General features: G+C 47.4%; 1 protein-coding gene across 2 annotated transcripts in view; it reads left to right on the forward strand.

The window, feature by feature from the left end:
• lrrc74b (leucine rich repeat containing 74B) overlaps positions 1-15,724 on the forward strand; it is a 101,618-nt gene that overhangs the window by 21,531 nt on the left and 64,363 nt on the right. For both annotated transcript variants that reach the window (XM_038812558.1, XM_038812644.1), the window contains exon 5: positions 2,638-2,844. In XM_038812558.1, the coding sequence (XP_038668486.1) occupies positions 2,638-2,844 (207 nt within the window). The remainder of the gene's footprint in view (positions 1-2,637; positions 2,845-15,724) is intronic.

Here is a 15,724-nt window from a genome sequence, read left to right on the forward strand (position 1 = left end):
ATGTTGTACAGACACCTGGTGAGATAAGAACATAAGAACTAGGAGCAGGAGTAGGCCATCTGGCCCCTCGAGCCTGCTCCACCATTCAATGAGATCATGGCTGATCTTTTTTGGACTCTGCCCCACTATCCAGCCCGAACACCATAACCCTTAATCCCTTTATTCTTCAAAAAATTATCTATCTTTATCTTAAAAACATTTAATGAAGGAGCCTCAACTGCTTCACTGGGCAAGGAATTCCATAGATTCACAACCCTTTGGGTGAAGAAGTTCCTCCTAAACTCAGTCCTAAATCTACTTCCCCTTATTTTGAGGCTATGCCCCCTAGTGCTGCTTTCACCCGCCAGTGGAAACAACCTGCCCGCATCTATCCTATCTATTCCCTTCATAATGTTATACGTTTCTATCAGATCCCCCGGCATCCTTCTAAATTCCAACGAGTACAGTCCCAGTCTACTCAACCTCTCCTCGTAATCCAACCCCTTCAGCTCTGGGATTAACCTAGTGAATCTCCTCTGCACACCCTCTAGCGCCAGTATGTCCTTTCTCAGGGAAGGAGACCAAAACTGAACACAATACTCCAGGTGTGGCCTCACTAACACCTTATACAATTGCAGCATAACCTCCCTGGTCTTAAATTCCATTCCCCTAGCAATGAAGGACAAAATTCCATTTACCTTCTTAATCACCTGTTGCACCTGTAAACCAACTTTTTGCGACTCATGCACTAGCACACCCAGATCTCTCTGCACAGTGGCATGTTTTAATATTTTATCATTTAAATAATAATCCCTTTTGCTATTCTACCAAAATGGATAACCTCACATTTGCCAACATTGTATTCCATCTGCCAGACCCTAGCCCATTCACTTAACCTATCCAAATCCCTCTGCAGACTTCCAGTATCCTCTGCACTTTTTGCTTTACCACTCATCTTAGTGACGTCTGCAAACTTGGACACATTGCACTTGGTCCCCAACTCCAAATCATCTATATAAATTCTGAACAATTGTGGGCCCAACACGGAACCCTGAGGGACACCACGAGCTACTGATTGCCAAACAGAGAAACACCCATTAATCCCCATTCTTTGCTTTCTATTAATTAACCAATCCTCTATCCATGCTACTACTTTACCCTTAATGCCATGCATCTTTATCTTATGCAGCAATCTTTTGGGCGCGATTCTCCGCCCCCCACGACGGGTCGGAGAATAGCGGGAAGGCCTTCCTGACATTTTTCCCGACCTCCTGCTATTCTCCCCCCCCCCACGGCCGCCCCACGACACGAATCGCTGCTCGCCATTTTTTTACAGCAAGCAGCGATTCTTCCCTATCCGATGGGCCGATTTCCCAGGCCTTTACGGCCGTTTTCATGAATTTAAACACACCTGCTATCACAGTTCGTGAAAACGGCCGCAAAGTGCCGTTCTGCACAACCATGCCACCGATTGGCACGGCCGTGCCAAGGGTGGCATGGGCCCGCGATCGATGCCCACCGATCGCGGGTAGCGGGTCCGATTCCCACGCACTCTTTGTCCCTCCGCCGCCCCGCAGGATCAGTCCGCGGGCCGGCTGAGGGGCATGACGGACCGCGCATGTGCGGGTTTGACGCATATGCGTGATGACGTCATCCGCGCATGCGCGGGTTGGAGCCGTCCAACCCGCGCATGTGCGGCTGGCGTCATCGTGCGCATCAGCCACCGTGAGTCTTGGCGGCCGGGCTTAGCGAACGTTCGCTAAGCCCACGCTGCCGTTCTTCCCGGGGCCGCGATGCTAGCCCCGACCGGGGGGGGTGAATCGGGTCCCGGGAGGGGGCGCGGAGGCTGCCGTGAAACACGGCCGGTTTCACGGCAGCCTTTACGACTAGCCGCACTTGCGGAGAATCGCGCCCTTTGTGTGTCACCTTGTCAAAAGCTTTCTGGAAATCCAGATATAGCACATCCATTGGCTCCCCGTGATCTACCGCACTGGTAATGCCCTCAAAAATTCCACTAAATTAGTTAGGCACGACCTGCCCTTTATGAACCCATGCTGAGTCTGCCCAATGGGACAATTTCCACCCAGATGCCTCGCTATTTCTTCCTTGATGATAGATTTCAGCATCTTCCCTACTACCGAAGTCGAGCTAATTGGCCTATAATTACCCGCTTTCTGCCTACCTCCTTTTTAAAAAAGCGGTGTCACGTTTGCTAATTTCCAATCCGCCGGGACCACCCCAGAGTCTAATGAATTTTGGTAAATTATCACTAGTGCATTTGCAATTTCCCTAGCCATCTCTTTTAGCACTCTGGGATGCATTCCATCAGGGCCAGGAGACTTGTCTACCTTTAGCCCCATTAGCTTGTCCATCACTACTTCCTTAGTGATAACAAACATCTCAAGGTCCTCAGCTGTCATGGCCTCATTTCCATCTGATGATGTCTGATGAAGACCGGGTTAGGCCTGAGCTTCCTAAGTTAGTAATTAGAAATGTTTTGTTTTTAAATAAATAAACCATGAAATCTGACTGTTCTTATTTTTAATACTGATAGGACCGTATTGATCGTTAATAATTCCTGTGCCTTTTTCTTTTTAAATATAGTGATCCACATGTGAAACTCTTTCCTTTAATATTGCCTTTTTTTATCACTTGTAGATGTTGATTTGTCAGACAACCAACTGGGAGTTGAAGGGGCCAGAGCAATTGCCTCCATGTTCATGGAAAATTTAACACTGACGAGAGCTATCCTTTCTGGGAATTATTTTGATGATCATGCTGCTGTGTTGCTTGCTGAGGCTATATGCATCTCACACAAGTTGAAACACTTGGATCTGAGCCACAACAAAATTGGCAATGCTTTAGGTATGTTAGTACAGTACATATTTTGCCATTTATATTTGCATACAAATAAATTATCCGGTGTTCACAAATCAATAGATGGTAAGCAATATTATCAAGATAGGTGAAAGGTGCTGGGACTTCATACTTTGGAGATTGTGTCCCAGTTTGACAATTTACTCAAATTAAGTAGATTAGGGATGACCAGGTTGCCAGCTCATACAGTAGATGCTGATTCACTGAGTTCCTTCACATAAGCGTTAGACCTGTTTTTGGCTGAAATAAAGAGTACCTCTTAAAGGTAAGTACTGCATAGAATTATGGCCAGAGTAATCTCCTGAACTATTTTTGATAGTCATGGGGATTGAGAGATTAATTTTCCAGATATTCTTTTACCTAAATAAGCCTGAGATTTTATCAGCCTTTTTGCTCTTCCCAGGAGCTCATGGCTTTGAATGAGATTCAAAAAGACAGTCAAGAATAGGTTGAGAGTCCACATAAATAGAAATTAAAGGTCTTCCATAAGCAAGTCAACACGGTAGCACAGTGGTTAGCACTGTTGCTTCACAGCACTGGGGTTCCAGATTTGATTCCCGGCTTGGGTCACTGTCTGTGCAGAGTCTGCATGTTCTCCCTGTGTCTGCGTGGGTTTCCTCCGGGTGCTCCGGTTTCCTCCAACAAGTCCCGAAAGACGTGCTGTTAGGTGAATTGGTCCTTCTGAATTCTATCTCCATGTACCCTGAACAGGCGCCGGCATGTGGCGACTAGAGGCTTTTCGCAGTAACTTCATTGCAGTGTTAATGTAAGCCTACTTGTGACAATAAATATTATTATATGGGATGTGATAAAAGTGATGGAGGTGGATTAGGGACTAAAAGAGAAATCTAAAAGGGAAGAAGAAGGCATGACTTTGCATCAGTGTTTACCAAGGAAAACAACTTTACCAAAGCTACAGTAAACAAGGAGATTGTCAGAACACCAGACGATATAAAAATAGATCAAGAGGAAGTATGAGAAGGGCTGAGAGTAGAGTATCAAGGGCATCAGAGGCCTAGCAAAATTGAACTCAGTACGATTCAGGGATAAAACTCCACTGGTTGGAGTCATATCAAGCACAAACACAAATTATTGTAGATTTTGGTGGCCAATCAACTCAGTCCCAAGACATCAATGTAGGAGTTCCTCAGGGTGATGTCCTAGACCCAGCCATCTTCAGCTGCTTCATCAAAGATTTTCCCTGCATCATAAGGTCAGAAGTGGGGATGTTCGCTGATGATTGCACAATATTCAGTACCATTTGCAACTCCTCAGATTCTGAAGCAGTCCATGCCAATATGCATTAAGACCTAGACAACATTCAGTGTTAGGCTGATAAGTAGCAAGTTACGTTCATGCCAGACAAGTGCCAGGTAATGGTCATCTCCAATAAGTAGAATCTAACCAATTCCCCTTTACATTCATTGGCATTTCCATTACTGAATCTCCCACTATCAACATCCTGGTGTTACCATTGACCAGAAACGGAACTGAATCAGCCATATATATACTGAAGCTACAAGATGAGGGGGGCGGTTCTCTGAGCCCCACGCCGGGCCGGAGAATCACCGCAACCGAGCCAGGACGCCCCGACGCCGTCTCGCGATTCTCCGAGGTGCGGAGAATCGGCGCCATTGCGCTGGCACGGCACGGGCCGCTGGAATCGGCGGGGCCGCCCCCACCCCCCGGGCCGCCTTCCTGGCGCAGCCGGCCCCTGAACACTGACGCCATCTTGAGTCGGGGCTGGCGCGCTAAAGAAGTCCCCCGCGCATGCGCAGGTTGGCATGGCCCAACTGCGCATGCGCGGGTTGGCACGGATCCCATTTGGTCCCAGCGACGGCGTTCATGACGGCGCGAACACTTGGACTCCACATTGGAGAATCGCCCCCAACATCAGAGGCTGGGAATTCTGAGGCGAGTACCTCAACTTCGAACTCTCACTGTCTACAGAGCACACGTCTGGAATGCTCTTAGAATCACAGAATTTGCAGTGCAGAAGGTCATTCGCCCCATCGAGTCTGCACCGGCTCTTGGAAAGAGCCCACACCTCCACCCCATCGCAGTAATCCCACCTAACCTTTTTGGACACTAAGCACAATTTAGCATAGCCAATCCACCGAACCTGCACATCTTTGGACAAAGGCGCATAGACATGGCATGCAAAACAGAATTCTGGGTGCAAGCCATCTGCTATGCTTTTTGCATGAAACGCCAACGTTTAGTCTCATGCTGGTGACTGGGCTGTTACATCGAGATGCATCAGATTTGATGCATCGCTGTGCCAAACAGGAATGTGGCCAGAAAGAGAGAGAGAGAGAAAATATATAACTACTAAAATATAAATCCAATGAGGTGGCAAAATGCAGCAAAAAAGAAATGGGCACTTATGCCCATCCCACAAAGTTCCTGATCACCACCCTGTCATTGTGGGTAAGCAGAGAGAGTCAGTGCATGGTGTTCCCAAAGAAAGTGGAAAGAAAAGTCAAGAGGGTAGCACAGGCCCATTATGATGAATAATGGAGGACCGCTCGCGAATGGCACAGCCAAAGACACTGACAGAAGTTTACCCACCTGTCCCATCTCAGTGGTTAATGCCATGGCCCATGGAGACCAGAGGAAACCGGAGTACCAGGAGGAACGCATGCAGAATGTGCAGACACCACACAGACAGTGACCCAAGCTGGGAATCGAAACTAGAACCCTGGAGCTATGAAGCAGTTGTGCTAACCACTATGCTACTGTGCTGCTCTCTTCATTAGCCTGGGTGAGTGCAATTCCAACAATTCTCAAGAAGTTCAACATGATCCAGGACAAAGTAGCTCTCTTGATCAGCACCCCACCCACCACCTTAAACATTCACTACCTCTGCAACAGTGGCAGTGGAGTGTACTATACACAAAGTGCACTGCAACGACTCACCAAGGCTGCTTAGACAGCACCATCCAGATCTGCAACCTCAAACTACCTCGAATGACAAGGGCAGTAGATGCATGGGAACACCAGCACCTGCAAATTTCTAACTTGGAACTATATCGGCATTGCTTCACTGTTGCTAGATCAAATTCCTGGAACTCCCTCCGAACAGCATTCTCGGTGTACCTGTACTAAATGGTCTTCAGCAGTTCAAAAAGGCAGCTCATCACCACCTTCTTAAGGGCAATTAGGAATGAGAAACAAGTGCTAGCACTTGCAGAAATGTAGACATCCCATGAAAGGACTTTTTATAAAGTCACCCAGTCTGGATGGAATGCATCCTCGGCTGCAGAGGGAAGAGTGTTGGTTAAAGAGGACAAAGGTTCAAAAAAAGGGAAAAGGATTTTTTTGAAGTTCTTGCATGGGATGGGACATTGTTGGCTGGGCCAGAATTTTTGTTGTCCAGCCCTAATTGCCCTTGAGAAACCTAGCGATTACAGGTCAGTCAGCTTAACATTGATGGTGAGAAAACATTTGGAAACCATAATCCTGGAGAAAGTTAGCAGCTACTGGACAAGCATAAAGGACAACAGAGGGGCTGGTTTAGCACAGGGCTAAATCACTGGCTTTGAAAGCAGACCAAGGCAGGACAGCAGCACAGTTCAATTCCCGTACCAGCCTCCCCGAACACGCGCCGGAATGTGGCGACTAGGGGCTTTTCACAGTAACTTCATTTGAAGCCTACTTGTGACAATAAGTGATTTTAATTTCATTTCATTTCATGGGTTTGTTGCAGGCAAATTGTATTTGCTGAACCTGATTAAAACAGAGGGTGAAAGAAGGCAGTGCAGTTGATGTGTTTATAGCCTTTCAAAAGACACTTGATAAAGTACCACATAAAAGCTTGTGAACTCCTGGTGATGGCCATGAAGTGAAATGTTGTACAAAAGGTGGCTCCTGCCTGAGGACTTGATTTTTTGGCCTTTTTTTCCCCTTTAGCAAGTGCTGTGAAGGTGAAAAAGTGATATAGTGGAAGAATTAGGATTCCTCCTCCGGTATGGGATGTCTAAAGGTTGCCAAACAAGGAGTGTTGCGTAAAAGGCTCTCTTCGGACTCCAAAGATGCACATGGAGCAGGAGGGATAAATATGGCGGAGAGACCTGTAGCATCGTTACCCGCTCAATGGATGACTGACAAGTTGGTGGAGTTTCTGACGGGAGAGTTTAAAGGACACGGACGATCTGGCAAAAGTGACTGAGAGAGAGTGGAACAGTGGTTGGAGGCACAGAGTTCGTCGATCCAGAAAGTAGCGGAGACAGTCTCAGATCATGAGGATTGGATTGCCTCCTTGGAGGCAGAGGTGATGATGATGGCAGAGGGGCAAAAAATAATGAAGGCCAGGATCAACGACCTGGAGAGTTGCCTCAGATGACAAAATCTGAGGATCGTTGGGCTGCCCGAGGGCATAGAAGGCCACGGAGTACGTGGAAAAGATGTTCGGGCCGCTGGTGGGAGGGGGGTCTTTTCACGCTTCCTGAGGTGGGCCAGGCCTATCTTTGCGAGGAAAAAGACAAATCCAGGGAGCCACCAGGGGCAATCACAGTTCAACTTCACAAGTAATTAGACAAAGAAAAGATCCTGAGGTGGGCAAAGGAGACATGAGGGTACAAGTGGAAAGGCCACACCGTTAGAATTTCCCAGGACTTGGGGAGCAGAAATGGTGAAAAGGAGGACCGGGTTTAATAATGCCTAGTCGGCTCTTTTTAGGAGCAAGATGAAATTCAGAATGGTCTCCCCGGCCCGCCTGTGGATCACGCATGGTGCCAGAGACCATTATTTTGACACGTCTGGAGGAGGCAAACAACTTCAACAAGCAGCATGGACTGGTGGGAATTTGAATGTATTGGGCAGTTTCACCTGTGTGGCGAAGTTTTGGAGTTTTGTTTTCACTGGGGACTTCCTATCATATTTTGTATATTTCTGTAATATCTGTTACCCTATGTTTGGGGCATGGGTTATTGATGTTTTAAAGCAACGGTTGGGAATGGAGGGACAGGGAAGTGGGTATGGGGACAGATTGGTATGGTGTATCAGATTAAAATCCAGTTTGGATAGTGGTGGGTTTTGTGTGGAATTTTTGAAAATATAACTTGCTTTTCTCTCCAGCTGCGTGGGGGGGGGGGGGGGGGGGGCACCCTGTTCGCAGAGGTGCTGGTTAATGGAAGCAGAGTGGAGGAGAAAGCCACGGCTGGTTATTTGGGGAGTGAGGGGTGTTGTTTTGAATGCGTTGCCAGGGGAGGTTGGGGAAGCAGATACATTAACAGCGTTCAAAAGGCATCCTGACAAATACATAGATAGGTTGGGTATAGAGGGATACGGCACTTGGGAGTGCTGAGGGTTTTAGCCAAGGTTGGTATCATGACTGGTACAAGCTTGGTGGGCCGAAAGGCCTGTTCTGTGCTGTACTGTTCTTTGTTCTTTCTTTGTTGGTTGGTTTTCCTTGTTTGGGATGGGGGCGGATGGGGAAGGTGGGCTGCCGATGGTGAAGGTCTCTTTGCTAAGTTGCTGGATGGATAGAGGTGACGGTGGCCATCTTAGGTGGGCCTGGAAACTGGGCGAGGCAGGGCTTTGTTAGATTCCCTTATGAGTAGGATGTGGTTAACCAGGGTGGGAGGGGGCCTGGTGACCCCCCACCAAACTGGTCACATGGAATGTGAGGAGATTGAATGATGCTGGTTAAAAGATCTTGGGTTTTCGCCCATTTAAAGAGCTTGAAGGCGGATGTGGTTTTCTTACAGGAGACACACCTGAGGATTATGGATAAAACAAGGTTGAGGAAAGGGCGAGTGGGACAAGTGTTCCATTCGCAAAAACATGGGGAACCGCGTAGGTTATCAATAAGAGGGCAGCCTTCTCGATGAATAACATAATGTTGCATCTGGGGGCAGATCATGAGTGGGAGGTTGGAGGGGACTCCTGTGGTTTTGGTGAACATGTACGCACCGAATTGGGAAGATAAGGAATTTATCAAGAGGGTGATGGCGGCCATCCCAGATCTGAATTCCCATCGGCTAATTATGGTGGGGTGGGGGAGTGGGGTGATATTAATTGTATGCTTGATCTCAGATGGGACAGGTCATGTCCTAAATCCCTTAAGACATTGGGGTTGACGAAGGAGCTGCTCGGGTTCATGGAGCAGAAGGGGGGGTGCAGATCCATGGAGATTTAGACATCCAAGGGAGAAGATGTTCTCCTTTGGTTGTGATGGGAGATTTTAACTTCCCCAACATTGAATGGGACTCATGTAGTGTTGGAGGTGTAGATGGAGCAGAATTTGTAAGGAGCATCCAGGAGAATTTTTTTAGAGCAGTATGTAAATAGTCCAACTTGGGAAGGGGCCATACTGGACCTGGTAGTGGGGAATGATCCCGGCCACGTGGTTGAAGTTTCAGTCGGTGATTACTTTGGGAATAGGGATCACAATTCCGTAAATTTTAGAATACTCATGAACAAAGATGAGAGTGGTCCTAAAGGAAGAGTGGTAAATTGGGAAAAGGCCAAGTATAACAAAATTCAGCAGGAGCTAGGGAATGTGGATTGGGAGCTAGGTCATGTCGACATAAGGAAGGAGGAAGTTTTGGGTATTCCAAAAGGCATTAAGGTGGACAAGTCCCCAGGACCAGATGGGATCTATCCCAGGTTACTGAGGGAAACGAGGGACGAAATAGCTAGGGCCTTAACACATACCTTTGCAGCATCCTTGAGCACAGGTGAGGTCCCGGAGGACTGGAGAATTGCTAATGTTGTCCCTTTGTTTAAGAAGGGCAGCAGGGATAATACAGGGAATTATAGACCTGTGAGCTTGACGTCAGTGGTAGGCAAACTGTTGGAGAAGATACTGAGGGATAGGATCTATTCACATTTGAAAGAAAATAGACTTATCAGTGATAGGCAGCATGGTTTTGTGCAGGGAAGGTCATATCTTACAAACCTTATAGAATTCTTTGAGGAAGTGACAAAGTTAATTGATGAGGGAAGGGCTGTAGATGTCATATACATGGACTTCAGTAAGGCGTTTTATAAAGTTTCCCATGGCAGGTTGATAGAAAAAGTGAAGTTGTATGGTGTTCAGGGTGTACTAGCTAGATGGATAAAGAACTGGCTGGGCAACAGGAGACAGAATATTGGTGGAAGGGAGTGTCTCAAAATGGAGAACGGTGACTAGTGGTGTTCCACAGGGATCCATGCTCGGACCACTGTTGTTTTTAATATACATAAATGATCTGGACGAAGGTATAGGTGGTCTGATTAGCAAATTTGCAGATGATACTAAGATTGGTGGAGTTGCAGATAGCGAGGAGGACTGTCAGAGAATACAGCAAAATATAGATAGATTGGAGAGTTGGGCAGAGAAATGGCAGATGGAGTTCAATCCAGGCAAATGCGAGGAGATGCATTTTGTAAGATCTAATTTAAGAGCGGACTATATGGTCAATGGAAGAGTCCTGGGGAAAATTGATGTACAGAGAGATCTGGGAGTTCAGGTCCATTGTACCCTGAAGGTGGCAATGCAGGTCGATAGAGTGGTCAAGAAGGCATATAGCATGCTTGCCTTCATCGGACGCGGTATTGAGTACAAGAGTCGGCAGGTCATGTTACAGTTGTATAGGACTTTGGTTCGGCCACATTTGGAATACTGCGTGTAGTTCTGGTCGCCGCATTACCAGAAGGATATGGATGCTTTAGAGAGGGTGCAGAGGAGGTTCCCCAGGATGTTGCCTGGTATGGAGGGTGCTAGCTATGAAGAAAGGTTGAGTAGATTAGGATTGTTTTCTTTGGAAAGACGGAGTTTGAGGAGGGACCTGATTGAGGTCTACAAAATTATGAGAGGTATGGACAGGGTGGATAGCAACAAACTTTTACCAAGAGTTGGGGTGCCAATTACAAGGGGTCATGGTTTCAAGGTGAGAGGGGGAAAGTTTAAGGGATATGTGCGTGGAAAGTTTTTTACGCAGAGGGTGGTGGGTGCCTGGAACGCTTTGCCAGCGGAGGTTGGAGAAGCGGGCACGATAGCATCATTTAAGATGCATCTGGACAGATATATGAACGGACGGGGAACAGAGGGAAGTAGATCCTTGGAAAATAGGCAACAGGTTTAGATAAATGATCTGGATCGGCGCAGGCTGGGAGGGCCGAAGGGCCTGTTCCTGTGCTGTCATTTTCTTTGTTTTTCTCACGTGTGCACCGGGTTTACTCCCATAGTCACTACCTCATGGTGGATAAGGCGCTGCTCCTGGGGTGGTAGGGTTGAAACATTCGGCAATTGTCAAGTCCGACCACGCTCCGCACTATGTACATTTGTATTTGGGGAGGGGTTGCACCCAGCAATCTCCATGGAGGCTGGATGTGGCATTGTTGCCAATAGGGGGGTGTGAGAGGATAGTCACTATTATCGGGATATATGTGGAGTTTAATAAGAGTGAGGAGGTCTCACGTTCCACATTCTGGGAGGCATCAAAGGCGGTGAATAGGGGGAGCTGTTCTCGATTAAGGCTCGCAGGGAGAAGGATAGAGAGACAGAGGTTGGTGAACCAGCAATACTCGGCTACCCCAAAGGAGGAGTTGTTGATGGAGAAGAAGCAGCTCCAGATGTAGTTCGAATGGTATCAAAACGGTTGGCCAGCTTTGTCGTGTACGAGGGGCGTTCTATGAGCAGAAGGCTACTAGGTTATTGGCTCACCAGTTGAGATGGCAGGCGGCCTCTCGGGAAATAATGTAAATTAAGGACCCGGGGGGAGGAGTGGTTTCTGATCCAGGAAGGATAATTGGGATATTTGAGACCTTTTACCAGGGGTTGTATAGATTGGAGCCAGAGGGTGGTATAATTTTTCGATGGTTTGAACATCCGGTGGTGGGTAGGGAGAAATTGCAGGGGCTGGAGGTTCCGCTTGGGCTCAAGGAAATTATGAGGTGCAGAGGTTCTATGCAGTATTAGAAGGCTCCAGGCCCAGACGGATTCTCAGTGGAATTTTAGTAAAAACTTGCAAAGGAGCTGGGGCCACATATGCTGGGGACCTTCAACGATTTTTTATCCCTTGGGGTGCTGGGGACAGTACGGTGGCGCAGTGGTTAGCGCTGCTGCCTCATGGCGCTGATATCCGAGGTTTGATCCCGCCCCTGGGTCACAGTCCGTGTGGTGTTTGCACATTCTCCCCATGTTTGCGTGGGTGGGTCTCACCCCCACAACCCAAAAATGTTCAGGGTAGGTGGATTGGCCACGCTAAATTGCCCCTTAATTAGAACATAGAACATAGAACGATACAGCGCAGTACAGGCCCTTCGGCCCTCGATGTTGCACCGACATGGAAAAAAAACTAAAGGCCATCTAACCTACACTATGCCCTTATCATCCATATGCTTATCCAATAAACTTTTAAATGCCCTCAATGTTGGCGAGTTCACTACTGTTGCAGGTAGGGCATTCCACGGCCTCACCACTCTTTGCGTAAAAAACCCACCTCTGACCTCTGTCCTATATCTATTACCCCTCAATTTAAGGCTATGTCCCCTCGTGCTAGCCACCTCCATCCGCGGGAGAAGGCTCTCGCTGACAACCCTATCTAACCCTCTGATCATTTTGTATGCCTCTATTAAGTCACCTCTTAACCTTCTTCTCTCTAACGAAAACAACCTCAAGTCCATCAGCCTTTCCTCATAAGATTTCCCCTCCATACCAGGCAACATCCTGGTAAATCTCCTCTGCACCCGTTCCAAAGCTTCCACGTCCTTCCTATAATGAGGCGACCAGAACTGTACGCAATACTCCAAATGCGGCCGTACTAGAGTTTTGTACAACTGCAACATGACCTCATGGCTCCGGAACTCAATCCCTCTACCAATAAAGGCCAACACACCATAGGCCTTCTTCACAACCCTATCAACCTGGGTGGCAACTTTCAGGGATCTATGTACATGGACACCGAGATCCCTCTGCTCATCCACACTACCAAGAATTTTACCATTAGCCAAATATTCCGCATTCCTGTTATTCTTTCCAAAGTGAATCACCTCACACTTCTCCACATTAAACTCCATTTGCCACCTCTCAGCCCAGCTCTGCAGCTTATCTATGTCACTCTGTAACCTGCAACATCCTTCCGCACTGTCTACAACTCCACCGACTTTAGTGTCGTCTGCAAATTTACTCACCCATCCTTCTGCGCCCTCCTCTAGGTCATTTATAAAAATGACAAACAGCAACGGCCCCAGAACAGATCCTTGTGGTACGCCACTCGTAACTGAACTCCATTCTGAACATTTCCCATCAACTACCACTCTCTGTCTTCTTTCAACTAGCCAATTTCTGATCCACATCTCTAAATCACCCTCAATCCCCAGCCTCCGTATTTTCTGCAATAGCCGACCGTGGGGAACCTTATCAAACGCTTTACTGAAATCCATATACACCACATCAACTGCTCTACCCTCGTCTACCTGTTCAGTCACCTTCTCAAAGAACTCGATAAGGTTTGTGAGGCATGACCTACCCTTCACAAAACCATGCTGACTATCCCTAATCATACTATTCCTATCTAGATGATTATAAATCGTATCTTTTATAATCCTCTCCAAGACTTTACCCACCACAGACGTTAGGCTCACCGGCCTATAGTTACCGGGGTTATCTCTACTCCCCTTCTTGAACAAAGGGACCACATTTGCTATCCTCCAGTCCTCTGGCACTATTCCTGTAGCCAATGATGACCTAAAAATCAAAGCCAAAGGCTCAGCAATCTCTTCCCTGGCTTCCCAGAGAATCCTAGGATAAATCCCATCCGGCCCCGGGGACTTATCTATTTTCACCTTGTCCAGAATTGCCAACACTTCTTCCCTACGCACCTCAATTTCATCTATTCTAATAGCCTGGGTCTCAGCATTCTCCTCCACAATATTATCTTTTTCTTGAGTGAATACTGACGAAAAGTATTCATTTAGTATCTCGCTTATCTCCTCAGCCTCCACACACAACTTCCCACCACTGTCCTTGACTGGCCCTACTCTTACCCTAGTCATTCTTTTATTCCTGACATACCTATAGAAAGCTTTTGGGTTTTCCTTGATCCTACCTGCCAAAGACTTCTCATGTCCCCTCCTTGCTCGTCTCAGCTCTCTCTTTAGGTCCTTCCTCGCTTCCTTGTAACTATCAGACGCCCCAACTGAAACTTCATGCCTCATCTTCACATAGGCCTCCTTCTTCCTCTTAACAAGAGATTCCACTTCTTTGGTAAACCACGGTTCCCTCGCTCGACCCCTTCCTCCCTGCCTGACTGGTACGTACTTATCAAGAACATGCAATAGCTGTTCCTTGAACAAGCTCCACATATCCAGTGTGCCCAACCCTTGCAGCCTACTTCTCCAACCAACACATCCTAAGTCATGTCTAATGGCATCATAATTGCCCTTCCCCCAGCTATAACTCTTGCCCTGCGGGGTATACTTATCCCTTTCCATCACTAACGTAAAGGTCACCGAATTGTGGTCACTGTTTCCAAAGTGCTCACCTACCTCCAGATCTAACACCTGGCCTGGTTCATTACCCAAAACCAAATCCAATGTGGCCTCGCCTCTTGTTGGCCTGTCAACATATTGTGTCAGGAAACCCTCCTGCACACATTGTACAAAGAATGACCCATCTAATGTACTCGAACTATATCTTTTCCAGTCAATATTTGGAAAGTTAAAGTCTCCCATAACAACTACCCTGTTACTTTCGCTCTTTTCCAGAATCATCTTCGCCATCCTTTCCTCTACATCCCTAGAACTATTAGGTGGCCTATAGAAAACTCCCAACAGGGTGACCTCTCCTTTCCTGTTTCTAACCTCAGCCCATACTACCTCAGAAGAAGAGTCCCCATCTAGCATCCTTTCCGCCACCGTAATACTGTCCTTGACTAGCAGCGCCACACCTCCCCCTCTTTTGCCCCCTTCTCTGAGCTTATTAAAACACCTAAACCCCGGAACCTGCAACAACCATTCCTGTCCCTGCTCTATCCATGTCTCTGAAATGGCCACAACATCGAAGTCCCAGGTACCAACCCATGCTGCCAGTTCCCCTACCTTATTTTGTATACTCCTGGCATTGAAGTAGACACACTTCAAACCACCTACCTGAACACTGGAACCCTCTTGCGAAGTCAAATCTGTGCTCCTGACCTCTATACTCTCAATCTCCCGTACCCCAAAACTACAATCCAGGTTCCCATGCCCCTGCTGAATTAGTTTAAACCCCCCCAAAGAGCACTAACAAATCTCCCCCCCAGGATATTGGTGCCCCTCAGGTTCAGATGTAGACCATCCTGTCTATAGAGGTCCCACCTTCCCCAGAAAGAGCCCCAGTTATCCAGAAATCTGAATCCCTCCCGCCTGCACCATCCCTGTAGCCACGTGTTTAATTGCTCTCTCTCCCTATTCCTCATCTCACTATCACGTGGCACGGGCAACAACCCAGAGATAACAACTCTGTTTGTTCTCGCTCTTCTATCTCTTTAATCCTGAAGGACAGGATTCAGAGAAGTGTGGCCCATATCTCTGTTGAATGGCAATGCGAAGAAATTGCCGAAGGTGCTGGCAACTCGCTTGGAGGAATGTTTGCAAGGGGTAACGACTTGGACACAGGAAAGGTTCTATTGCCAAATTTGCAGATTACACTAAAATAGGTGGGGCAGTAAGTTGCAATGAGAAAATAAGAAACTTAATATGGATATAGATAGGTTAGGTGAGTGGGCCAAAATGTGGCAGATAGAGTTTAATAAGGATAAGTGTGACTTCCGGTGGCGGCAATGACGTAGGAAGCCGCACATTTGGGAGCTCCCGTTTCAAACGGACTTTTCGGCTCTTTTTAGAGCCCAAAACGGAATTTTTTTGACGTCTCCCGGTGGGGGAAGGTGTGCTGATC

Source organism: Scyliorhinus canicula, chromosome 1, assembly GCF_902713615.1.
Source record: "Scyliorhinus canicula chromosome 1, sScyCan1.1, whole genome shotgun sequence".
Taxonomy (NCBI): domain Eukaryota; kingdom Metazoa; phylum Chordata; class Chondrichthyes; order Carcharhiniformes; family Scyliorhinidae; genus Scyliorhinus; species Scyliorhinus canicula.